The sequence below is a fragment of the Conger conger genome, chromosome 3, assembly GCF_963514075.1.
Source record: "Conger conger chromosome 3, fConCon1.1, whole genome shotgun sequence".
NCBI classification, from domain to species: domain Eukaryota; kingdom Metazoa; phylum Chordata; class Actinopteri; order Anguilliformes; family Congridae; genus Conger; species Conger conger.
Genome location: NC_083762.1, coordinates 40,804,244 through 40,831,893, shown reverse-complemented (window position 1 = coordinate 40,831,893; position 27,650 = coordinate 40,804,244). Strand labels below are relative to the sequence as shown.

The 27,650-nt window shown below is 41.2% G+C and overlaps 1 protein-coding gene across 2 annotated transcripts in view; it reads left to right on the top strand.

Annotated features, from left to right (window-relative positions):
- The window catches only part of LOC133124012 (plakophilin-4-like), a 131,198-nt gene that overhangs the window by 14,342 nt on the left and 89,206 nt on the right, over positions 1 to 27,650 (top strand). Inside the window, exons 1-2 of one of the 2 annotated variants that reach the window (XM_061234812.1) lie at positions 16,533 to 16,566; positions 19,454 to 19,584. In XM_061234812.1, coding sequence (XP_061090796.1) covers positions 19,459 to 19,584 — 126 coding nt within the window. In that variant the 5' untranslated portion in view covers positions 16,533 to 16,566; positions 19,454 to 19,458. Of the gene's footprint in view, positions 1 to 16,532; positions 16,567 to 19,453; positions 19,585 to 27,650 lie in introns of those variants that run through there. The other variant, XM_061234811.1, reaches the window with a different exon arrangement.

The window sequence follows — 27,650 nt, the reverse complement described above, 5'->3', positions numbered from 1 at the left end:
TGAGAATGTTGAACTTTTATACAGCTCATGATGCATATTGGCCAGGCTTTGCGCTTCTCAGCTGACATTTGTTGCTAGATTTGACCCAGATCAGTCTAAATGACAGATTTCTTACAGGCATAATTTGCTGTGCGGCAAACAATCCTTGAGACAAGAGGTTCATTGTAGACCTTGCACCACCATTGCAGAGATGGTGAAGGCTGGTTTCTGGTACCACAAGGAGGGAACCTCAGGACAACAAGTTGATTTGAATTCACTGTATCGCAAGAGCCGTATCTCTTAAAAAGGCCCCCTGATGGCCACAGTCGCAGTTTATATGGATATTGAATAGTATCAATCAATGCACTGTGCTTTGTTTGTGGTGTGAGATTTGTTGTTTCGTCATGTGATGGCATTGTTTGCTCGAGAACAAATGTTGTTTTCACTACTCTGTTTGAGCACAAAGACAAGCCCCAGTGTGTTTTTTTCTTCTTGCAGTTGGGTGTCTGATTTAACAAGATCTGACATCAATTAAATACTTCAGCTGTCCTCTGCTCTTCTTGATTTGTATTTTTCTACCTCCAGAAGTCTGAACTGAAGAATAGCATGCTCAACTGAGAATCCAACCTGAATGGGCCTTTTGTTCTTTTACTTGTCAATATTTACTCATTTTCACTTCTGGCAGTATCAGCTGTGCACATTTATATATAGCATATATAGCATTCAATAAAACTATTATGTGCTTTAAATGTATTAGTTGATAAACGATGGTCAAGTAAAGGTCACTGCGTGATTCAGTCCATAGAGCCCTGTGCTTGTTAAAGTTGGTGTCACAGTTGAGGCTCAGGGAGTGGCCAGTTCAGTTGGAGAACAGCCTAATATTTGCTTTGCAAACCCTCCACTGTTGCCAACTATAATATGTGACTTTGCACTTGCACTACCATTCAAAAGTTTGGGGTCACTGTGTCTTTTTCTGATTTAATAGTTTATTCTCTCTGTAATCAAACAATTAATATGTGGTCAAAGTGCAGACTGAGCTTTTATTAAAGGGTATTTTATACATTTTGTTTCACCATGTAGTAATTACAGCACTTTTTATATGTAATCCCTCATTTCAATGTTTCAGGCAAATTAACATAATGTAATATAAAAGAGTCATGTTTTGTATTTGGATGCATGTCCTTTGCAAACAATGACGTCCTGATGTCTGTGACCAATCAACATCATCACAGTGTAGATATCTTATTTTCAGGTTATCCTACAAGTGATACTAAAACTCTGGAATGGATCTCTATGGCAATTGGGGGGTGGGACTAGATTCAGCTGTAAATTATGCTGATAAAGTATGGAACACATCTGTTAAATGGTTTTAAGTCATCAAGGGTCCAAGGTATTAAACCTGAACAGTAGTGCCTCAAACTACTGTGCTGTACATACTACAAGACTAGTTTCTCCTGAATATTTTTTCACAATATTAAACAGGAAAATTAGTCAGGAGAAACAATTATTGTAGCGTCTACTGTATTACCTGTTGCTATAAACACCCAGTTTCACATTCGTTTAGTTTAAGAAATACAAGTGAACGTGATATTGTTTCATTACAAATCTAAAATTGAGTGCTAAGTACAGAGCCAAATCTTTGTCCCAAATGCTTACTGTAACTACATGGCAGTATGCAGGAGACTATCCAGGTATGATTGAAATCTGCTGTTTTCCCAGCCCTGTTTTCCTGCTTGAGTTTCAGTTTAAGGGTAAGGTATAGCAGTGCACCTGGCTTGATTTCTTCATTTGTTCCATATCCCCACTGGAAACACAACTGTCAGTTATTATAAATTAGGTTGACAGGGATTTATGCCGGTAATGTCTGTGGAATGGAGATCTGAGACGATATTCTACTCACCCAGAAAGGTATTGGCCCACGCTTAGCCTTCTTGACCAAGATCTGTTTATGAAAATTGAAACCGTGCGTTTTTCTTTTGTAGGGTGTTCCTGGCTGAAATTTGCTTCTTTTCCAACCATAAAGTTTAAAAACCGAGGCTCTATATTCTTCAAAAGCTGTGTATGTGTCACATCAGTTGCTTTAATGCACTTTATTCCAACCACATAATACAGTCCCATTTGGAGACACATGAAGTGCCAGCACGGCTTTCCTAGCCTAGGCTATTGATGAAAAAAGGTATAATTTACCCCTCAAACCTAAATGTGAAACAAGGAGTTTTTTCCATAAAATCCTTTGAGCTTTTGCATGTTCTGTTTAGATAAAGACAAATCTACACTAAATGCTTTCAGAATTTCATTCCTATGTGTGTTATACCTTTCTTTAAAAAGTTTCTGTGTGAAATTAGTACCCAGGGAATGTTTTGAACCTGCCAGTTACTTTGTTCCAGGGGAGTTTAATTTTTAATATATATATATATATATATATATATATATATATAAAAGCTATAGGCTGGGCCCATGCTCCTTTGTGATAAAATCATGCAGATTGTTACTGAACAGTTTTAAGCGACTTGGAAAAATATTTATATAGTTTTGTTCAGTTGTGTACCATTGCATGCTCCTTATTTCTGTGAATCGTGTGTGATCACTAATTGCTTTCTGAACAATAAAATTATCTTTGCAGCATTACTGTAGATATGTGTAGCCTACCTTGCATGAACATAATGAGCAACACCCTGTTAAATGTTAGCTCTGATTTGAATAATGTTCATGCTTTTTAGCTCCGAGCTAAGGTCAGATATGACAAGTCTTTCCCACCACCGCTCTGCAAGGACTGCATTTACAGATTGGATCTGACGGCGCGTATATGAGTGACATGTCCCACGTCCGAAGCCTGCACCAGTTCTTTTATGATAACGACCAGGATCGTCAAATTGCTTCTATAATAATATTGCTCAGGTCATGTAATTTTTGGCAAGGTCCGCAGCTTGGTGTCTATGACTGTCAAAGGTATTCCTGTTGTGGGCTGGGGGGTGGGGAATAGAAATTTGCAAGTGACAAGACAGACATTGCAGCAAGATGAACAATCTCGCTGGGTGACAGCTGAAGCAAAGTAGAACATATTATTGACGCCATGGAATGTGATTGTAATTTTAAAGACATATTTTATTTTTTAAAACCATGTGCATGTCACCCAAAGGAGAAAGGGTGAATGAGTGTGGGATTTGAAAATGTAACAAAACCATGCATTTAGCCTATATGGCTGGTGTAAATTTTACTTTGGGTGTTTTACAGTAATTCTGACTTGTGATTAGAGCGAGTATTACTATTACTATCATTAGAAAATTGCATTTAATATTGCATTGTAAAAATACTAAATATATTCTAACTTTACATTAGGAATGGCATATCCCGCTGTCTTGGAGTAGGGAAGTACCTTTTTGAAGGGGGACTCAACATGTTGGTTTCATACTTACAAAATGTGTAGATTTTCTACAAAATGTTTCTTTCTATTATCAATAAAGCTGAACTCTAATGTCCTCTATGGACCTCAGCATTTGTTTTCCAAATAACTTATGTCTTGCCTGCTGGAGGTGATATGACTGCTTGCAGATAACGTGTTCAATTTGTTTATTGTGTTTTGGCTGCTGTGCAGTAGTTGACATATCGAATGATTTGTTTTACGTGAAATGGTGCCCAGAGCATTTGTCTTGAATCTCCATTAGTTTATTACATCACTTTTATTGTGACAAATGGAATTTAATTTCATCAGTGTTTCTGGCACAGGGAATGTGTTTCTCCAATGTCTGTTTGTTTTCTTCAGCAAACCACAGAGACAGTGGTGATTCTGGAGGGTCCAGATGGGTGGTTTGCTTGATGTTGGAGATTGTAGTTAAATGGGTTTGACTGCTGAAATGTGAGAGCCAAGAACTGGCTAATGAAAGTCCAATATAACAGTTTTTATTTTATTTTATTTGCATTTAGGAAATGGTAGGCTGGGCGGCACGGATGGTGCAGTGGGTAGCACTGCCGCCTCACAGCAAGGAGGTCCTGGGTTCGAATCCCCGTCGGCCAGGGCCTCTCTGTGTGAGTTTGCATGTTCTCCCCGTGTTCGCGTGGGTTTCCTCCGGGTACTCCGGTTTCCTCCCACAGTCCAAAGACATGCAGGTTAGGCTGATTGGAGAGTCTAAATTGCCCATAGGTATGAGTGTGTGAGTGAATGGTGTGTGTGCCCTGCGATGGACTGGCGACCTGTCCAGGGTGTATCCCTGCCTTTCGCCCAATGTATGCTGGGATAGGCTCCAGCCCCCCGCAACCCTGTTCAGGATAAGCAGATTAGGATAATGAATTAATGAATTAATGAAATGGTAGGGTACAAACTGAATTCTTCTGAATGAAACTATATGTTTTGTGGATATGCCGCATCAATATTTGCATTTTTAATATTTATACACAAGAAGAGTGCCTTGAGTCATGTTTCATTCTCAAGAAAATATAGACTCTTGATTAGCAAAGTAATTACGAACTACTCAGACTGCAGGTCATCAACTTAAGTAAAAAATGAAATAGGAACTGTATGTGCTGCTCATAAGCAACAGTGTGCACATGTTTTTGACATGTCATTTTTATTTTGGCTGAATATACCTCTTGAATTGACAATGTAGCAAAGTAAAACCAATATTTTCCAAAACGTCACTATGTAGCCTATTGAGTTTAGGATCCAGGGGTTTCTGATACAGTTGTTCAGGGGAGGCAGTAGGTAATTGTCAGGAGTTGACAGAATGGTTTATTGTTGTGGCAGTATGGTGTGGCCAGTAGGACTTCAGAGTAATGATATTATAGAAACGGTAGGGTATAAGAAAAGGAAGAACTAGATGAAGTTAAAGCAAGCGAAATCAAGAAAAGCAAGAAACTGAGGAAAGCAAACCCATTAGAGGACTGCAGGAACTCAGACGCAGTTTCAGACGCATTACTTGCGAAGAAAACTAGCTGAGGAAATTAAACATGGACAACAAGCTGAAGCGAATCCGATTATGTCACTCAGCAAGCTATGCGAGGGAGAGTGTGTGGCTCATGCACATCTAAGCAACTAACAACCCCCTGAGGCCCACACACCTGAACTTAATCAACCGCAGCTTACACCTGCAGTTGATTAAGCCAGCAGCTGATTAAGCCTCTGCTCTTCTGTGCCTCAGTAATGCCACTTTAATACAGTCCTTATTGAAAATAAGGCTGCTGCTTTTCTCTCCCCCCCTGTTCATAAACTAGCTGGGCTTCCATGCAGATGCTGAAGAAAGCTGTTTAACTTCCTGTAAGGACAAACTCAGTGCGTTGTCACACCCATGAAGGTGGGCAGCCTTTGCCTTTAACCAGCAGCATTTGTAATTATTCTTAAAACATTACTCATTTGGGCTTCCCAGGAATATGCAAAAGTTTTTTTACTTTATTTTTTCCTCCCGTTAACAGCAAACCTAGTAATAGCAATGGCTTGAGCAGCTGAGGCATACCTACCCTGCAATGACACAACCTAGCTTTTTCCAAGATGGCTGCCACTGCACCCTTGTGCTAGTAGTTGCATGAAACAAGTGAACTTTAGTTAATTTTCATAGCAAATGTTGGCAAATTTTTGATTTGAATAAGAGGCCATATCTTCTCTAAAGTAAAACAACTAATTAAATGTATTACTGAGTGCTTTGCGTCCTGTTTAACTCTTGGGACTACCTCCAGTTTCCAGACAGCCATGCTAACCTGGCTGTGGTGCATACTGATAAAATGAAAATGTAAGCATTGTATGGCACAGGCTTTAGAATTTGCTAATCATTTGTAGGGTGTCGTAGGCAAACTGACAAGCCTAAATAGGCCTATTCTCTTCATTAAAAGTATTTCTTAGATGCAATTTACAGTAAGTGTAATTTCCTGTAGTTGCCATTTCCTGGGTTTCGATTGCTTTTCTCAATCATACTCCATTTTTGTAACACTCTTTCACTCCAATGAGTGCACAGAATTTTCCAGACTTCCTGTATATTTCTTGGTGGTGTGATTGTTTAGCATGCAATGGAATCAAGACATTCTTCACAGTATTTGCACTTGTTCCTGGATCCAGTTTCTGGCTTTCTGGAGGTTTTCCTGCATTCTATCTAAAGTAGTAAGAAAACAACAGACAAAGCTGCATTTGTGGCAAAAGGTCCAAGGTTCTCAACTATTTAAAGTAATTTAATTTTGTTTGAAAGAATTGCTGGAAAAGGGGGAGGGTGTGTAAATTAATTCAGAGGCAGCCAGCAGACTGACATGGCTATTTTGTGTACCCTGAGGCATCTTTGTTTCGGTAGCTCGCTGCTCCTATCAGCAACATTCTGCCTTTCTTAGCTCATTTTCATAGAAGAAACTGTATCTTTTCACATGAACTTGCGGCATATTATTTTTGGAGTAATATTTGGAATGATGACAAACAATCTTTTATTAAGCACAGCATATTTTTTGTTCAAATACTCCTGTGTCCTGTCTGTTGGAATGCGATACGACTGCTTGCACGTGCAGTATGTTCACTATGTTGATTGCGCTTTGGCTGCTATGGAGACATATTGAACATTGTGCTTTGAGATATAGAGCCCAAAGCATTTGTCTCACATCGCTGTTAAAGTTTATTTCATCACTTTGATTGTGACAAATTGATGGAGCTTTATCACTGCAACAGAGCTTCCCCGCGATTGTCAACATTCTGAGAGGAAAGAGATGCCCCTCGTGCCCATTTGTCTCTCTCACACACACAAAACCAGCACAGAGATTCTCACTGAAAGAGACATGACAGGCAGGTCTCCGGAGAGCTCGGAGTTAGACTCTCTGAACAGGTCCCCCGGTACATGCAGGGTTGCGCACAAAATGGTGACAGTTTTTCACACCTCTGCTTGCTGTCTGATGTATTGAGAACCTTTTCTGCTGTGACCCATGAGGAAGAAGAAGTGTTTGAACTTCCAGCACCTTCCAGCACTCCTTATTTTCCCATTGGGAGGCCTTGACTAATTGGTCAAAAGGGAGGTTCAGTCACCTGAACCATCTGCACACTTCACAACTCTTTCGGAGCCTCTTGCAAACTAAATCGAACTGGTGCAAGATGAGACTTGTCGAGCCGTGTGACTATACCCTCCTCAGTACATTGACGCATTAATAAGGAACCGGTAGAAGTGCTTGACATCTAACTGTCAAGCTCTTTAACCCCACATTTCTCGTAATTGACTAACAAAGATTCACGGTTGATAAATGAGCCACCTGCTGAGCTATGCTAATGCTATTCTTGCAAGCATGATTGATCATTTCATGGGAGGCGGTGAATCTCCATGTGTAATCAGTCTAAACCGGGAGGAAAGAACAAGACAATGCATTCTTATTAAATCAGGCTTAACAGTGGTTTCACCGTACCTGGCACATTAAGTACTATATGTTGGGCCAATTGTGAGCCACTGTAAATGATGGATTATCCTTGTTATTTTTAATATATCAACATATTTGCCCTCAATTATTAATAAGTACATCCAACTTATTACACAGGCAAGTATTTGGAATACAACTGATGTAAATTGTGGAAAGACCAAATATCAAAGTGCTGCAATATGCTTCCCTGTGGTTGAGGGTTATTATTACAAGGGCTTTATTTTCCTCTTGGCTGTAAGGAAGATGCAGTCTTACATTTTTCCGCGCCTGTGGAAGTCTTAATTCCCTTCTTAACCGAGTCTTCCCTGGATAGTTGCGCTGCCTTCACGATTCCTCTTCGAATCTAAGAATGCTTTGAAGCTGAACTCTTATACCACCTTTGCTTGATGTGAAATACATCTGAACTGTGGACCTGCCCTCCCTTCCTCTGTCTGTAGGTCTCATTTATGCACCATGCTGGGAAAACTGTCCGGTTGTCTCTCACAATTTGTAAGTGTAGAGATGGAAAAACAGAGGCGATATTTCGGCCCATGGAATCGACCACACTCTTTGCTTTGCAATTAACCCTCCTGTTATGTTAAGATTTTATGACCGCTTTTATGTTTGGGGTCTAATTGAGCCCAACTCAATTGTTGTAATATATATAATATAATATTTTCACACTTTGGTTGTTGCCTTCTTATTGTTTCCAAAATTACAGGCCTTTTATCCATAAATATGAAAAATCTGTGAGAAACATCACATTTTAGAGCCTAAGGTATAGTAAGTGACAGTTTGGCGCTTGTATGGGAAAGTTCCAGAAGAATCATCCGCAAAGTAATCTGAGATGAAAATGGCTGTATTTTGTCTTACATTTTATACAGTTACAGAGGGTCAAAAGAACCCCAAGCAACACATGTGTATGTTTGTGGCATGTTTACCATTTCATCCCACCAAATAAGAAAATCTTACAGTATCAATATGAAACAAGGTTAACTGATTTTTAAGAGATGTCAAACACTAAATGGGGTCAAACTTGGGAAGATCAGACATTTACCTTCCTTCTGTCAATTAATATGGGCATGCATTCATAGGCTGAAAATGAACTTTACTTATTTTTTTGGACAATGACACCATGATATACTGGACTGTGAAATGTACAAACTAGGCATGAGACCAATGTTTTCAAGAGGTCTGCCTCCTGTTTGTCCTTCTGGTCATGATTCAGAATATCTTTGTAAGAAGATGAGTAGAAATAGAAATTCTTTTTTTTTCTGTGGTGACATTTTGCCTAGAACCACCTGAGGTGGTGCTTGATCTTAATCATGTTTTTCTGGGATAATCATGTTTCTGGGAGAATAGACTTTATTTTCAATTACATTTTCACGGTTTGACAGGTGTCACAGTATTATAACCTGTCCTATCCACTGAGCAAACGGATCATATGGAAAGAATATATGTGGGCAAATTCCAAATATGTTTCTAAGGATCTGTTTTCACAATAAAAAAAAGTTAAACTATATTTAAAATGTATTTTTAACATGAATGTCCTCCATCTATTTCTATTGGTTTGACTGCAGAACATAATGCAGTTTGTTTTCATAATGCAGTTTTTTATTTATCATGTTAATTATATGTGTCATGTTTATGGTGAGTAAAATGCATGTTTACAATGCACATTAGGTTATTAGGTTTATATTGCATTTTACTGCAGTTTAGAGTAGCAGCCCATTTTTTGTCTGACTGATGCAAATTTGCACAAGCAGAAGAACTTGCAATTGAGCCCTTTTGAATGTTCTGACATTTTTAAATATCAGAATTTTTGTTACACCCTTTGACCATGGCTTCTTATATAGTATGCCATTCAGTTTAATTATACAAAGTATGACTTAATATTCAATGAATAAAAGTAGTGCAAGATTTCTGGTGAGTCATAAGACATTTTCTCTGAAAGGTTACACAAAGTTAGTAGCACATCATCTAATTTTCTCTTTTTCACTCAAATTACTGAAGAAAATGTACTTATTGCAACCTAACACAAAATACAATTAAAATATCTTGTTAGTATTACAAATTATGGTTTATTTAAAGAAATAATCCTTCACAGACCTTTTGTCATTTGCATCCATGTTCTGAAAATTGCACCCCCTTCACAGTTTTGTTGTTTAGATCCACAAAATTCAAAGTCATCTTAATTGAATTAAAATTTTAAGTGCTGCCTAATAAGAGATTGCATTTATAAAGTATTGATTATTTGTATTTATTATGTTGAAAGGATGGATTTGGACAAAAGAATATGATGTCATGTCATTGACCCATACCATCTTCCTATTTATTGGCCCACAGTTGGCTCACACAGGTAATACAGTCGACCACCAACCTGGTTATGTCCACAACAGCCATTTTGTTCTCTTCTCCCCCCCCCCCCCCCCCATCTGCCACACAGGTCAAACATGACTGGTGTAAGAAGAGCCTAAAGCAACTGTGCATAAAATTGAAGTAGGGCTTAAAAAAGGAAAGTAATCCTGCACTTGGCCTGGTTCTGAGCCCCTTCAGAGAGAAAAATCATTGAGTTCAAATGTAAGTTGTCATTGGGGGCTTGTGCAAATATTCAGACTTTGAGGTCTTGACTGTGAATTGGCTGCGATTTTTAATGTTTGAGCTGAGGTTGGGAAAAGCTCCCAACCTTCCTAGAGAACATTCCAGGGCCTTAGCGATGTGTCAGATAGAAAGTGAAACATTTTCACCTGTCAAGCCTCACACATAGTCAAACATTGGCACGTCTAATTATAGGCTTTTGTGTTGAGCTGTGAAAGACGGTGCTTTTCCTTATGGCAGAGACAAACGGTGATCTTCCTTCACCCTCAAATTTAATTCCTGACTAAGAACATCTAAGAAACATTTGTAGGAATAGTTTTTGCTTTCAATAGGCATCAAGGGATGTTCTCAGAAAGGAAAAATTTAATTGCAGGGTTGTCACCATGGGGTGTTCGTTGTTTTTTAGGTCATGCTGGGCAGTATGCGTGTCTGACTCAGGCTTGCATTTTTAACAGGCAGTTAGGCTCAATTCCAACCCACAGTCTCTAGCAGTGCACCTGCATACACAAAGGCACAGAAGAAACACAAGTAATTTCATTTAAGTCAATATGTTCTTGTAGATGGGCAAATATTGTTGTTTTTCATGGATATGTGTCTGCCTTAATCATTCTGAAGAAGCCTTGGCTGACCTCTTTCAGATAAGTTCCTCAAACACGACTTGTTCCTTGTGGGTCATAGCAGAAAAGCTTCTCAATACATCAGACAGCAGGCGGAGGTGTGAACAAACCGTCATCTGCCTTCCTGCTGGTTTAAGAAAAACAAGTCAGGAACTGGCCAACAGCCATTTTAGGTGTTATTTAAAGCTGCTTTCCCATTTGTTCTGACACAGGATAACCCAGTTATACATCAATCCAGAGGCCTATCGTGTCATATTTTGCTCTATACACAAGGGACAGAAATGCCTCTTCTGTAATGAGAAAATGCATATTGTGTGTAAAAAATCCAGTAGCCCAGAAATCAATATTAAACAAACAAGTGAGCTGAATTACCAGCATGATTAAAAACGGCAGCAACTCATTATATATGTTACATCTAAATGCTAATGAGGGGAAGGATAGCTGGATGCTGTGTCCCACCATGCCTTTGGAAAATCCAATATCAGAGTAGCTAGGGACAACCTATTCCAGCAATGGTAGTAGCCATATGCTGCTTGTTTTACAATCAGTCATAGATACCTTGCTGCAGCTACCTTTCTACAGTCTTATTTTGGTCCACTATTCACATTTTTTAATTGCGTATAAGACAGGACACGTATTTACGTATTTACAGGACACCTGTCTGTCTATTAACCATGAGTAATGCATTAAGAATAACTTTACTTGACTAAAATCACAAAAATGGAAAAGAAAATGTGCCTAAATTAAAACAATCCACCACAATGGCCAGATATGGTCTATGCAATTCTGTCTTTTTCCATTTGACTGAGCTTTCCATTCCACTTGAGGTTTTAAAATAAGAAAATTAGTTTGAATCATCAACTGCAATGTTTCAGAATTACATTAAACGCATTGTATCGGCAACAGACTAGGCCGAGGCTGTATAGTTTAGGTATACTGAGAGAATTAGTCCACTGCTCAAAAATCAGGCACTACATGATTGTGGTATTCGAAAAAAATGGGTTAATCCTTATTTGACATTATCTAAAAATCACATCTGGCGTGTACGAATAGCACAAGTACGGGCATGGAGTTGATGTGCAGCTCTTCCCCTGCCTGTCAGCATAGATTAAAAATGTACATTAACATTTAAATGAGGGCGTTGGATAATCCGGTAGGTCATTTATGCAGGAGTTTGTATATTGTCGCGAGTTTTCCACAGGTTAAAAGTTCAAACCGTAATGTGTGTTACTCTTACACCCAGGTTTTTTGTCATTTAGACAAATTGAGTTCATTTATCCTTCAGGTTGTTGTTTATGCGAATGTGAATCTTAACAGTAACCAAGTTTTCCATTACCTTCACTTGTTTTTGACTGTTTAATGATGGGTATTCTGTAGACAAATACACAAACACAAATGGTATTGTTCTCATATTTCATATCTTCTTGTTTGGATGTGATATTTTAGTCAAAACTTACAGAGAGATGGCCTACAGTAGCAACCAGCCTCTTGCCTTCTTTAGTATGATTGGTAAATTAGTTAAACTTGGTTTGCATTTGAAAATGAGACTTGCTCCAGAAAACCTGCTGCAGGGGGCAGTATTCCCTCTGGGCCAAATATAAAACCTCTTGTCCCAATGCAGTGATTGGCAATATTTACAATGTAGCTCTCTGTCCTGTAATCTCACACCAGTTTAATTGGTTATATAAATCCTTCCCTTTCCACCTCTGTTTTTAATGCAAAATGGCTGCTGTGCATCACCCAGGTGGGTGGCACATATGAGTGATTGTAGAAGTGAGTCTCTCCCCACACCCCACCTTGTTTTTGGGGGCAGCATGGTCACCTCACTGCGAGAAGGTCCTGGTTTCAAATCCTGGTTTTAGGGAGAACATGCAAACTGTGTGTGTGTGTGTGTGTGCTTGTCTTGCTGCAAAAGAGCATGTGTGCTCAGTCAACCTACCCTTTATAAATGAAGGTGAAAAAATAAAGACACTGGGCCAGTTTCACATACAAAGATTAAACCTAGTCCTAGACCAAATTCATTTTTGAATGTAGATTCCCCATACTAAACTCAGTTTAGTCCCGGCCTAATCTGCATCCCTGAAACCAGCACTGCATGTTATTCAGGCAGGACCACTGTCATCAATGTTCTTTATTAACAATCGAAAAAGGCAATGCAGTCATCTTTTAGCAATATGGCTCTGTTCTGGAAGCCCTCCTGGCCATCCATCCATGAAAAGGGGGGGGGGAAGCCTGGATTGACGGCATGCCTTTGGATGTGGGAGGAACCCAGAGGACCCGGAGGAAACCCACACGGTCACAGGGAGAACTTGCTGAAAGGCCCCGGCTGGATTTGAACAGCGCTATCCACTGCGCCACCGTGCCGTCTATAGAGGATTATGTAATAACCACATGAGGGAGGACCTGGGATGGAGGAGCGGGTTCAGGCTGGCAACACGCAGCAAGCTTTAATGCAGGAGGGTGTTTAAGCAGGCCTCCCGGACTGTGAGCTGAACATCGCTACTCGGCTGAGCCATGAGCTCATGGCCTGCCTGAACTAACACAATGCTTAATTAATTCATAAATCACTACTGTGATCCACTGCTGTCATAATTATTCAATTTTGTGTGTTGTCATAGGGAAATATAGTGTCCCTAGGGTGTGATAGTGCAGAGGTCAACAGTTTGCCGAATGTTTGCTTTCTGCATTGTTTGTTGCTTACAGTGGCACTTTTCCCACACAGTTCGTTTACTGGCCTTAGGGTACGAATTAGAGAAGCATTTGAGGGGTGAACACTTGGCTTTGAAAGTTATTGAAAAAGGTCCTCGCTAGGATCGCAAAGTGCCTTGGAAAAGGGGCATTGAGGACACTGGCCACCTCTCCAGTTCAGCACCATTATCACTATGCCTGAATATCATCCAACATAAGGCACAGAATAAATTTATGAGGGTAATCTTCAAGCTCAGCTCCGGTACTTTTATAAGCCTGACTCAGTTTAAGGAATTGCGCTGGCTCCCGGTAGACGGCTAGTACAGTTGAAACTCATTATGGTTTTTAAAATTGTCCATGGCCTTTGTCCGAACTACTTATCTGGCCATTTTTAATTCTGTTAGGGACTCGCAAAGCCATAACGCAGGAGTCTGTGTGGCAGATTCTAGATTGTGTAGTTTCAGGAGCATGACAGGCAAAAGCTTGTTCCTTTACAGAGGTGCGTGAATAAAGCAAATGACTGCCAACTGAAATCAAGTGCACTCAATCTCTTGGGAATCCTAAGAGACAGAAAATAATTGGGTATAAAGATGTGTTTTATGTTTTTTTTGCCCGTTATTTGAGATCTATATTTAATGGTTGCAATGACTTTTTTTATTCCAGTTAAACCGTACCAGTGGGTGCAGTTTTGAGCAGACCATATCATTAAGCTGTTTCTGTCTGCTAAAAGACTAACGACCACAATGGAAACTAGCTGTAGTTCCAGAAGAAACTCTGTTTGTTTGCCAGAGGCTCAAGTGATCGATTTTAAATTATATATTCAGTAAGTATAGTATTTTTTAATGTGTACAAGGTGACCAGTCTGGTCATTCCCCTCTGACGTCTCTTATTTACAAGGCGTTTCTGTCTGTTTTTTTGCACCATTCTTTGCAAACTCTTGAGATTAGCATGTGTGAAAATCCCAGGAGATCAGCAGTTTCTGAGATACTGAAACCACCCTGTCTGCCACCAACAATCATTCCATGGTCAAAGGCTGGTCACTTAGATAAAAATCTTTTCCCCCATTCTGATGGTTGATGTGAACATTAACTGAAGCTCCTGACCTGTATCTACTTGATTATATGCATTGCACTGCTGCCAATTGGCTGATTTAATCACATTAATAAGTAGGTATAATAAAGTGAAAATGTTCCTAATAAAGTGCTCAGTGAGTGTATACTGTAGGTAGTGACACTGTGTCTTTATCACTGCATTAGTGTTTATTTTTATAGTAGATTCAACAACACTTAGGGTGTAGAAAAAGCAATTAAAAATGGAATGGATTTGCATAATTTCTGACCATTTAATCATACCGTCCTCGCAGTAATCCTGTGAGGGTGCAGAATACATTTCTCATTTGATCAGATTATTCTCATTATACACTCACTGAGCACTTTACTAGGTATTTATTAGACTTATTTAAACAATGTGTCTCTGCCCACAGAACTGCTCACTGGATGTTTTTAGTTTTTTTCTAGAGACTATTGTGCCTGAAAATCCCAGGAGATCAGTAGTTCCTGAGATACTCAATCAATCCCGTCTGGCACCAACAATCATTCCATGGTCAAAGTCACTTAGATCACATTTCTTCCCCATTCTGACATTTGGTCTGAAGAACAGCTGAACCTCTTGACTACGTCTGCATGCTTTTATGCATTTGTTTGCTGCCACATGATTGGCTGATTAAATATGTTCATTACCAGCCTGGTGTACAGGTCTACCTAATAATTTGATCACGTAGTGTATGTGTACATTAAGATCATTAGCATTCCTATTTGCTGGCATGCTCGTTTTAATAGTGCAAATCTGATCGGACTTGAAGTTCCGACACAAGATGCACATAAGGGTTTGGTTAAGTTTATGCAAAAGGTCCCGCATCCTGCATGGTCAGTGGTTTTGCCAGGCACAGCTGGGGTCTGAATGACTAGTAAAGAGGATTATACATTGAGATATCTCTGTAAGCTACATCTACCTCGCTTGGGCATTTTGAAGCTGACGGTTGGTTGGTATTGCAATTATTATTTTTGTCTTGCGTTGTTGCATGAAATCAGCAGAATGTTGTTTGTGTTTGAGATAAAGGTCAGCTGTAATCCGCAGCAAGAGTGCAATCTGTGGTACAGTAAATGGATCCTGACATGATAATGTCCTCAGCCACTGAAAGTTAAAGCCAGTATCTATCTTCAAGCCAGAGGTATTTAATTTATGTTTGACCCCAGTGGTTAAATTCTCCAAAAAAGTGTCTTATTATAGCTCTGTTTTATTAACCTTGTTTAGCACCTTGACTTCACAATCACTTGTCAGGTCAGCGGAGTGCTATACCAGCAGCTGCACTGGGCAGCCTGTAGCCTTGTGGCTAAGGTACATGACTGGGACCCGGAAGGTTCAGGCTCTGGTGTAGCCATGATAAGATACGCACAGCTGTTGGGCCCTTGAGCAAGGTCCTTAACCCCAAATTGCTCCAGGGGGAATTGTTCCATGCTTAGTCTAATCAACTGTAAGTCACTTTGAGTAAAAGTGGAAACTAAATAACTGTAATATAATGTAATGCATATAGACTTCAGGTCAGATGGCTGCTCTGCTCCCGGAAAGGGGGTCAGATGATGCGGTGGTGGTTATCAGGGCAAACTGCAGGGTCTCTGTGTCTGCGCAAGGAGACAGATGGCCTGACAGGCGACACTGTACTCCTAGGCATGTGGAGCGTGGAGCGCTAGGCTAGGCTTTGTGTTCCAAAATGGCTGCTTTGAACAGGGAGACTCTTAGTTCAAATTCCCCACTGTAGTAAGCCACAGAACCTTTGAGCTCTTACTTGGAAACCTCCTGTGCCTCTTAAGACTGACGTACTGCTGTGCTTCTTCTGAGGAACTGATTCCGTGCAAAGTACCACATATTGGAAAATCTGGTTTCTTTAAAAGCATGATACATACCTCAGACTTTACACACCTGAGCCGAATACTACTTCCCGAAAGAAGTGCCTGACTGACATACCTCCTTAAACCCATTTGACGGCTTTTTGTCACACTCTAAGCGCTGATACTCGCCGGTCCTTTCCTTGCTTCAGAAATCCTGGCTTCATACCTGCTGCTTCTTTTGAAAGCGGGCCAGGTAATTTGGCATGCTTGTTTTGAGACTGTGGAAGGGGGGAGGGGAAAAAACACCTAATCTTGAATAACCAGCCAGGTTGGCTGTGGAAGTGACGGTTGACGTGAGCAGTCTCGCAGGGCTTTCTCCGCTGCCTGTCTCCTGAGCTGATAAGGACACCCAGCCGACGGGAAATGCACAGCGGTGACAGGACTAGAAGGTATGCGGCCAGACTGAGGTGTGCTATGACCCGGACAAAATGGTCTAGCAAAAATATTTATCTAATCGATTAACAAATACATAATGTCAAAAATGAAAGTGCTCATGAAAAAAATAATGCTAGACAAGATGAATGTTTTAGCTCATGCTTTCTTAAGCATGTACTGAAACGTTTGTCATGTCTAGCATTTTTTCCTCATGTGTACACTTCTTAATTTGCACTGTGAATATGTTTGTTAAATGTATATTTTTGCTACGCAGTCTTGTCCATGTCTTTATGCAGAGTGCGCCTGGCACTCTGTCCTCATCAGTTCTGGCTTTTCGCACCTGTGGCTACCTTTTTCGAATGAGCTCTACAATTTTTATTCGTATGATACGACCCACCATGCCCTCGCGACAGTCAGATTCATGCTGATTTGAAAGGGTTGCTGGCATAATGGTCTCGCAAGGAGTTCATCCAGAACATTGCTCCTTTCAATTTTGGGGAAGCTGTACATGGACAGAAAATTATTTTTTTTGCTGCTCTGTAGTTATTCATGTTTTATTGTATGTTCATTTGGAACGGTGATCTTCATTCCTGTCCCAGGAGAGCCTTTTAATTGATTAAATAAGTGCTGAGCGAAAACAAAAACCAACAGACCCCGTAGCTGTCTGGGACCAGGAATGACTTAGAAGATGATGGCAATGATGAGTACTTCAGCAACATTGATTCACCAGAGGGCATGGTGTAGGACACTAGTGAACAGTACTTCTGTTCTCTGTACATAACTTGGCCTCTATTTCAGTTTTATTCCCACAGTGACCTTGGAGCTGAATGTCCTGCATCCTTGGCTTAATCTCCTTTTATTGTAACCGTGGGTGCTCCAGCTCCAAGGAGGTCTAAACCAGACTAAACGAGAATCTGCCGTTCCTGCTCACTTTTTGTTTACGAGTCCCATTTAAGCACATTTGTAGAATGTGAATACCAAAGAATTGTTGATCGATTTGTTGCACTTTATTTGGTCCATGTGTCTCTGCAAAGTGTCTTTGTTGTTGAACAGTTGCATTCCGTATGACATCCTGTAATCCTATTGAACCGGCTGACCTTCCTGAATTTAATTTGACAGTCAAGTGAGTGCTTCTGTCGCTTGTGACCATGGGAACCTTACTGTGCTGAGATGCTTATTTCAGGTCTATGCTACCATTACGGCAAACTAAACCGTCTCACATTTTGTTCTGTATAGCAAAATGAGCGTCAGTCCTCAGATGTCATGTGTGAAGTTGAAATTTTCTCCTGAAAAACACTTGTAAGTCTGTTAAAATATACAGGGTCTGTACTGATGACAGTTGAGAAAGCACCCCATTATTGTTCTGTCCAAATGTCTTTGGATCTCCTGCATGTAGGGTGCTGGTATCTCCCAGCAAACACAATCAGCTACTGCCTCCAGCTGCTGTGTAAGCTTGTTAGAGGGAGAGCATTATTCTGTAATATTAATAATACATAACCCCATTGTCATATTCTACAGAATCCTGGCTCTACCAACCTGAGTGTTTTGAGTCCAAATTAAGGTTTTAATAAATTTTTAATTTGTGTAGGGATAGTTCAGTGAAGGAATCCTGGAATTGCACTGTCAAATTAGCAATTTATGCATAAATAAAGATGTGATATATGCCAGTGTTTCGACTTGATGAATTTACTGAGCACATATCACAGCAGAAAATTATGTTTTTACAGCAGTGAGGTCACATTCCATACACTGGCAAGATATTCTGCGGTCTGCATGTCTAACACATTAGACACATTGAAATGTCTCCCATTTTTTGAGTGTTAGCTTATTATAAATATTCATAAAAGGGTGTGGTAAAAATAGAATATCCATTGCTGGGAGTGCAACATAGACCGCACACACCAGAACCAGGGAAGTGTGGAGAACAGGCAGATTGCATGAGCTTAATATCCGGTCGGTATGTACAAAACCTGTTGTGTACAAATGGCCACAGCTGAGAACTATCAATAAAATTGAAACTGCTTACTCACTATAGGTCAAAATAGTGTAGGCTCTTAATTTAGTTTTTTTTTTTAAGTAGAGTGGGCAGTATTGTTCCTCATTTTATTCAGGTGAAAAGCATATATTGCAGAAATGGTTGCGGCTAGCTATTGAACCCCAGCCACGTGAGGTTGAATATATTCATACCTGGAATTTGTATGGGTTTACGGGTCAGCTGCCCTATGAACTGTGCTAGTCTGCCGCAATTAGCTGAATTTTAGCTACAGGCACCTGTATTACTTGTGAAATGCATAATTTGGTCACTCTAAATATGTTTATGCAAATGTGGTGGATCTGGTCTGTAAGCATGTGTCTATCAAAGTGTGTGTGTGTGAACGTGGTGGTTCTGCATGCTTGTGTGTATGTGAACAGGACGGGTCTGTATGCATGTGTGGTGTGTGTGTGTGTGTGTGTGTGTGTGTGTGTGTGTGTGTGTGTGTGTGTGTGTGTGTGTGTGTGTGTGAACGTGGTGGTTCTGCATGCTTGTGTGTATGTGAACAGACTTGTGTCTGTATGCACATGTGTGTGTGTGTGTGTGTGTGTGTGAACGTGGTGGTTCTGCATGCTTGTGTGTATGTGAACAGGACGGGTCTGTATGCATGTGTGGTGTGTGTGTGTGTGTGTGTGAACGTGGTGGTTCTGCATGCTTGTGTGTATGTGAACAGACTTGTGGTCTGTATGCACATGTGTGTGTGTGTGTGTGTGTGTGTGAACGTGGTGGTTCTTGGTGCATGCTTGTGTGTATGCGAACAGGACGGGTCTGTGTGTGCGTGCGTGTGCGTGCGTGCGTGCGTGCGTGTGTGTGTCTTTGTCTGTGTCTGTGTCTGTAATTGAGCTGAACTCCGTGCTGTGCTCCTGCAGGAGGAATGCCAGCTCCTGAGCAGGCCCCAGCGATGGAGGAGGATCTGCAGCAGAAGGTTCCAGACAGCTCCGGCTCCAGAATGGAGGCGGACAGCAACGCCACCAACATCCTGGCCTCTGTCAAAGAGCAGGTACTGCCTTCACTCCAACCTGCCCTCAACCTTTGCTAATAATGCTCGCATTTCTGTTGTAGGAACACAAAACCATCAGCATTTTATCATAATTTGGATTTGGTGCACCAAGAATTTCTAGGCCAGGTGGATAAGGGTGCTTTACTTGGCTTATCAAAATACATATCAAAATACATGCACGTAGAGGCATACAACAAATATAACCTTTGTTTCAAATGTCAGCTGTGTATAAGTGTACTTTTTTTAGCGAATCTGAAAAGCTATTGCCAGGTAGCACTTCAGAGTGCCATGGCACTGTTTTATTGGAAGGAGGCAGTAAATGATGTAGGAAGTTGTGACATCCTGCATCGTGTGGTTCTCTGCTGTCACTGAGGATCTTCGCGAAAGGTCAACTCTCTGCCATATCCTGCCCCCCCTGCGCTGCCCCACCCCCTGCAGCCTCCTTTTGTTTATATGAGTGAACAGGAAGGAGCGCTACACTGGAGAGCACCTGTCCGTGTCACTTCCCCCCCAGGAGCGGTCCGTGACCCTCTGCCTCTGCGCTCTCAGTCCAGGGGCCCGGAGGTGTGCCTCATAGGGAATTCTTGCTTGGGATTTTGGGGACTCGGTCTGTGCTCAACTCACGGCAGGGAGTTAAAAAAGGCTGGAGGGAGCCTGGTGTCACATGGAGGTCGATGCAGTTGCTAGGGTGTGGAGTGTTCTGGACTTTTTCGGGATTTATTTTTCGGGAGGCTTTCCTGCGATTGTATGAAAGCTGAATGTATGAAAGATTTCCCAGTTAGCACTGGTGCAGATAAATGAGCCCAATATTCCAGAATTTATTCCTGACGCTGGTTTTCCTAGCGCTGCAGGCCATCCAAACATGAGTTTACTCCTTTTTTTCCCCCTTTCAGTGGTGCCGGTGCATATCCTAAGCTCTTCCTTAAAATGCTGGTCGTTGATCTGACATTGTTGCCAAAGTGCCATCGTGTAAAAGTTGAAAGCTAAATTCGGTAGTTCTAAGCTCTTTACTACTATATACGTGTTCTGTTTTTTTGATTTTTGAACCTGTCTCTGTAGCCTATCCACTTCAAGGTTTGACATGCTGTGTGTTGAGAAATGCTCTTCTGCATACTACTGTTATTTTGCGTGGTTATTTGAGTTGCTGTCGCCTTCCTGTCAGCTTGAATCAGTCTGGGCCTTCTCCTCTGACATCTCTCATTAATAAGGCTACACCAGATGTTTTTTTGTTTTTCGCCACCATTCTCTGTAAACTGAGGAAGAAATGTGATCTTTTGCCGAGGAATGATTGCTAGTGCCAGACGGGGTGGTTTGAGTAGCTCAGAAACTGCTGATCTCCTGGGACTGTTGTGTGCGAAAGTCCCAGGAGATCAGCAGTTTCTGAGCTACTCAAACCACCCCGTCTGGCACTAGCAATCATTCCTCGGCAAAAGATCACATTTCTTCCTCATGGGTCTGAACAACAGCTGAACCTTGTCTGCATGTTTTTATACATTGGGTTGCTGCCTCATGATTCGCTGATCATATATTTGCATTAACGTGCTGGTGTACAGGTCTACCTAATAAAGTGATCACTGAATGTATGTAAGTTTTACTCCTAGCACTGTCTCGAAAGCTTTGAAATTAATGTGATTATCTCTAAGACTAGCGTTTCAGCGAGACAAGTAATTAAGTATTTTCTGAGGGACAACTTTAATCGATTTAATTTCATGTGTAATGAAACTAAGTCATAATAAAAAAAGTCATTATCTAGTCATTATATCTAGCAGCAATAAATTCCTGTTTAGTTGAAAAGGTTTTATGACCACATTAGTTTAGTTATCCTTTGTGGTCATAATAATGGGATATTTTTAATGTATTGAAATGGAGTTCTGCTGGTGGCATTGATTTTTAATGTATTAATACTTTAATACTATAAAACTAAGAAGCCTCATTTCATGCATTCATTCGAAAATGTATTCAGAAAAACATTTCAAGGCAGGCTAGACCGAGACTTACTATTTGTGTTTCTGCCATTTTTTTTTCAATTCTTTGGCTCATCCATTTACATTATTGGCATTTTGGCAGACGCTCTTATCCAGAGCGACGTACAGTTGATTAGACTAAGCAGGAGACAATTTTCCCCTGGAGTGTAATGCAGTGCAATGTAGGGTTAAGGGGCTTGCTCAAGGGCTGTGCGGATCTTATTGTGGCTACAGCGGGGTTAGAACCGCCGACCTTGCGTGTCCCAGTCATTTACCTTAACCACTATGCTACAGGCAGCCCCATCTATAATGAACGAGAATGTATGTGATTATGAGAGGGCCTTTGTTTCTCTTGACCCACTGTGCTCAATATGATGCGAAAAGAGTGTGTATTCTCCGGCAGAGAAGGCTGTGTTGTGTACTGTTGCAGATTTTAACTAGTGCTCGGGGAGATAAAGTTTCTAGAAGCAATAAAATGTATTTTCATGTGCATGGATTTTATGCCCTCTAATTATTTAATGCAGAGCTACATGGAGTGACAAAGGAAATTAATGGAAAGTAATTCTGACTCGAGAGTACTGAAGAAAACTCCCGCGCTAGTGTTTTTTTTTCCTCGTCGGGTGTGATGAATGTCTGTGAATTTGTATTGAAGATGTTTTCACAGCTTCAAAGTATGGTTTCTGCTGTGAGGTGCAACTATATTGAGGCATAATCTATATATGACATTTTCAGTGATTTCTGGGTGTCAGGATTGGGGTGAGTCCATTAAAAGGAAATGTTCCGATTCATTAGATACTGTATGCATTAAAACAGACATTCCAAGAGAGAAAACTTGGAAGGTTTATTATTTTGACCCTTAAGAAAAGCATTACTTTGGTTCCACTCCAAGGGTGAATTTAACAGAATTCAACAAAAAAAAAAGTACAGTCACATTACATTACAGTGGATGGTGTCTTCTGCAGCACCGCCTCTGGTTGCCATGCAACTTTTTTATCTTGTGTACAAAAGCCCAGCTTGGTGCAATTTTGGCTTTGTCCCTTGGCAATTTCTATCCTACCAGGGCCGGAGTCCTTCCTCAATAGTCTCCAGCTTGGCCAATCTATAAACCTACCCTAGATTTGTGTGAGCGTGGAAACACAATGTGACAATTGCTGCTATAATCACTTCTATTTTTGAGATGCGGAATGTAATGGTATGAAAGCTTCAGGCGGGTAAATGAGACATCGCCCTCCCCCTTGTAGAGGTGGGCTTCCTTAGAATATTTTCAGATGATTATGCCCTCCTCCACACTTCCAGTGGAGGCGGCCGGGGATAAAAACAAGTCCCTTTTTCAACCTTCCTCCTCTGCTCACAATACAATCCAGGTGACGTAGCTACCTTCCTCTGCTCACAATACAATCCAGGTGACGTAGTTACCTTCCTCTGCTCACAATACAATCCAGGTGACGTAGCTACCTTCCTCTGTTCACAATACAATCCAGGTGACGTAGCTACCTCCCTCTGAAATGCTAGCTCTTTCGTTGGGGGAACCTAGAATGGAACTGTGCGCATGATGGCACAATTCCTGTCTAATTTGAATGCGTTGGACCAGGGGTGTCTAATATTATCTGAAAAGTCCCAGTATGGGTGCCGGTTTTTGTTTCAGACCAGCGTTATGACAAATTATTCTACTTATCAAGGTCTTGATTGAAGACCATGATAACTTAATTTGTTGAATTGGACGACTGTACTGTACCTAAAACCTTTTGTGATAAGTTTGGGCACCCCTGTGTTAGACCTTCTGATGTTCCAGTTTACAGAACCAAACCTTTCGGTCACCTTTATAACACCAGTAGCAGTGGGTATCTGACTGAAAGTTGGTAGTGTAATGCAATCAGTCTGGATAAACAACTTGTGCCCACCCACAGAATTATTGTCAACAATATTAAGGATTTCAAATGTTTCAAAGTTCAACAGAACACACATCATTCTCACCAACCGTGGTCGTTTTCACCAGCTGATGCAATTAGCATGAATGATGGGACTGCTCCGGCCAAATCTGATTGGATCAGTCCGAGCAAGCATTCTGGGTTGTTCAGATGGAATTCTTTGCCAGGCTTGCTGTAAAGCTAAATCCTTTAGCTTTAATTTAAAATGAGTTTGCTGAGTTGCTCTTGTGTTGAATTTTTATTTAAGCTCCTCTATAGATTAGACTGTGAGAGTTTATTGAGAGATACAGAGGGACTCCTTGCTGTAGAATGTGGCTGTTTTATGGCAGTTACAATATTGCTCTCTGTCAGGACCTTAACTGCCAAAGTTATATTGGCTGTTTTCCCAGTTGGCTATGCTTTTCCCAGTAGGTGCTTTCCTCCAGTTGACTAAGCAACAGGAGGGAAAAACGACCAAATATTAATAGCAATTTCCCTTCAGCTTGCTAACCCCTCCCCCAGTGCCCAGACTGCCAAATTTCTCATATGTGCTCAACACCTTAAGAGTACCTCTGAGAGTGTTTAAATGGTTGGTGTTACCAATGGCGCCGCATGACTTTCTAAGTCAGTGGCATTCCCAAAACCCCCCGCTGTCAAATTTTCCCCTGGGTTCTTTGTTTTAGTCCATTACACTTGAAGAATGTTCCACGGAATGATGTCCTCCTTCGCCGCGGTCAGGGCAAGGCCAACTCCTCGGCCCCTGGCCTACGTGGCAACATCTCCTTGGGGCCTGGTCTTTGATTCCAACCGGCCCCTGAGGTGACCCTGCCTTCCCTGAAGTGGGGCCCGTTGCTGCTCAGCGATTTATAGGCACTTTCAGGAAAAAGGAGTATCCTTCCCTTTTTTCAACACAAGGTCTTAGAATAGGAGGCAGAATTTGCTGTGCCGACAACTGTTTAACTATCGAAGGCGACGCAGGCTCGCTAATTGCATTCGTATGCCGATTTCTGCACCATTTCTCTTTTGCACCACTTCCCATTTTTCTCCCTCCCTCCTCCCTTCCTTTCCCCTGGCACAATGATAAAAACGGGAAGGGAAAACTCTAGGCATAAGCATTCCGGCTTCAGTCATAGCAATAAAAAATGGGGAAAAAATGGAAAGCTGGGGCTCAAAGCAATTACTGGGAAGGGAGCCTGAGTGCGCGGAACCGGAATGGCTGCCGCTTGGCAGAAGGAGGGGAGATAATCTGCCGGCGACGTAACTCGATGGGAGGCGATTACGGAGCTCCCGCGCGGCGCGAAGGTACCTGTTTAAACCCCGCCTGAAGAAATTGCTTTTATGCCCTTCGTATAATCGCCATCATCATAATAATAATAATCATTGTCGTCATCATCATCACAACAGTAACACTAAGCAGCAGCTGGAGCGTGGGTACTTCTGGGGACAGGGGCTCTAAGGTTGGCTGCAGCCTTATCCAGGAGCAAGCATGCTGGGCTGGCCGTGAAATGTAGCGCTGCCTCTGGAGGATGTCGAACCACCCACTCACAGCACTGCAAAAAACCAAAAAAATAAGTCAGTTTTAACCAGTACCTTTGTCTTATGTTTCTATCACTATTTTGCTAATTGCGACAAAAAAAACTCATAATGAGGTGAGACAGTTTGACTCGTTTCAACATTTGCCAATGGGGTGAGAAATTTTCACTTCAACTTAAAACAAGCTAATATTTTCTACTTGAGAGAAAAATGTAGAGACAGCCATTTGTTGTAGGGAGGTAACCCCGCTGTAGCATAACATCTCTGCAAGCCACACGGAAGTTTTAAGGATTGCGGTATCCAGGCTCCGTGCCCAGTAGTTTTTTTTTATTTCTAATTCAGAGAATTATTTTATTTCTAATTCAGTCCTAAAAATCGATCCTCAGGCATAAATATGTCTGTGGCTTCAGAAACGGCTTGCATGCGCAGCAGCTGTGTTTCCTCATCACCCGTTACTTTTGTCAGGGTGTCAGCATGAGATTTGTGGCGTTTGTCGCTTTTATTCAGCAAACGAAACTAGACCAGATTCGTCCATTCACGTTTTGATCTGCTGCAGCTTAGCATGAACATTTTCTCCAGCTGTGGATTACATTTGCGTTTTCTGGTCACTTTTTAATCACATTGTCTCTGTGTGATTGATTTGTTTACTCACTTTTTACACCCTAATGATCGCATTTGGATTAACTGAACTGACCTCTTGTGGATTTGTTTTATCGGATGGGTATAATTAACTGCCCGCATGGATATCCGTTGCTGTTTGTGATGTAGTGACTGGGGATATACGTTTTAAAAGGCATTGCAGAGGTTATCAAACTCTACAGTAAAAAATAAAATAAAAAAATAAATCAATATGCTCCTGATCTCTAGTCTGCTTCATGCGCAATGTATGAATACGCACTGTTTGAAGCAGGCATGATGTATGCAAAACAGAGTGTGTGTGCGTGTTGTGCGTGTGCCTGTGTGTGTGCTCGCTTATGTGTGTGTGTGCATGTGTGTGTGTTTTTGTGCATGTGCACGCACATATGTGTATGGGTGCATGAGGGTAAAAAGACTTACTTTGTCTTGTACTTGCAACAGATTAGACTAGATTAGTGTGTGTGTGTGTGTGAGTGTGTGTGTGTGTGTGCATGGGTGCGTGAGGGAAAATACTTACTGTCTTGTCCTTGCAACTGATTAGACTGATTATAATCTGTGCTCTATTGCTCCCTTGTGAGACTGTCTCCTGTGTGCCCACACACCTAGCAGTATGCTGGAACAAAATCAGCAAATGACAGGAATCCCATTCGTAGCCACTGTTTCATAGACACTGATGAATCTTAAAGCCCTTGCATCTGGACTTTGGCAATTACTTTAATCAGCATTCATTCACGTTGGACATTCAGCAGAGTTTGTGTAATAACAGTGTTTGAGTCAGGAGAGCTCTCTCTCTGGCCCTGAGCTGGAAATATTAGATATTGTTGTTATTTGAACGTCCTCCAATAAAGAAATTGCATTCGGGTGCAGGCCACATCGGAACAACCAAACCGTGCATTCATATCTTATGCACTTGTCAGTTCCCCCCCTTTCTATTAAAATGGCTATTGATAAGAGATTAGAAACATCCTTTTATAGCAAGATGGATTCTCTCTCTCTCGTCTCAGCATGCCTAGATTCTCCTCCTGACACATCATAGAACAGAGATGACAGCCTCTTTAATGGCATTTTAATGATCCATACAGATTGCAGCCTTCGCCGTGAATGTTTAAAGGGAATGTTTTTTGTCTGTCTTATCTGTCTGTCATCTGAATTCTGCCGCCATTGCCGTTTTCTCTCTGCAGCGTCCCGGTGTGCTGCCTTAGTGTACTCTTTCTTTTAGCACAGCTTTTCATCCCTCTCAAAATTGTGGTGAAAAGAGATATTTTTAGAATTGTTCATTTTTTAATATATTTTTCCCTTTTTGTGTATGTCACAGATTGTCACAGACTGTTTTTGTCTGCGATGAGGGATGCTTCTTACAGCGCCTGATGACCTGTATAGAGGCATCAGTAGGTTTGTGGTTTAAAGCAAGAAAATATCCTTCTTTCCTTCTCAATTCATACAAATGCCACAAGCTCTTGCCTGTCTTCTAGCATGCCTTTTGTAAACCAAAACTACTCCATTCACTTTGGTTCATGGCATATGAATTAGCCGGTAAGGTGTGAATTGTTGCTTATTCTGCCTGTATTGGCGCACTCCAATCCAGTCTGTCCTATCTATGGAGTCCAAACGAGGAAGTATGCAGTGCACTTGTAATGTGGAAACGGATACTCACACCTTCGTTTTCGAGTTAATTACACTTAATAAACACACCACGGAAGTGGCCATATTGCGCTGTATTAAAAGTTGTTATGGGTGCAGATGATATTTACAGCAGTCACTAGATCTGGCTAGGAGAGTGACTCCTGTTACATACACAGTGAGCTTGAAAGTGAATCCTGTTGTCACTCCCAAAACTGACAGTGTGAATATAGCCGTTGATGCGCTTGAATCTTCCTCTTCCTGTCCATGGCTTTCTGGTATTGTATGTTCAGACAATGCTCTGATCCACAGAAAGAAAATGGAAAAAGCACAAAACTGCCAACTGATCTGGTGACCGACCAGCATCTGCCCTCTGTGCTTTGCTCAGATGCTTCCTCTGCTAAGG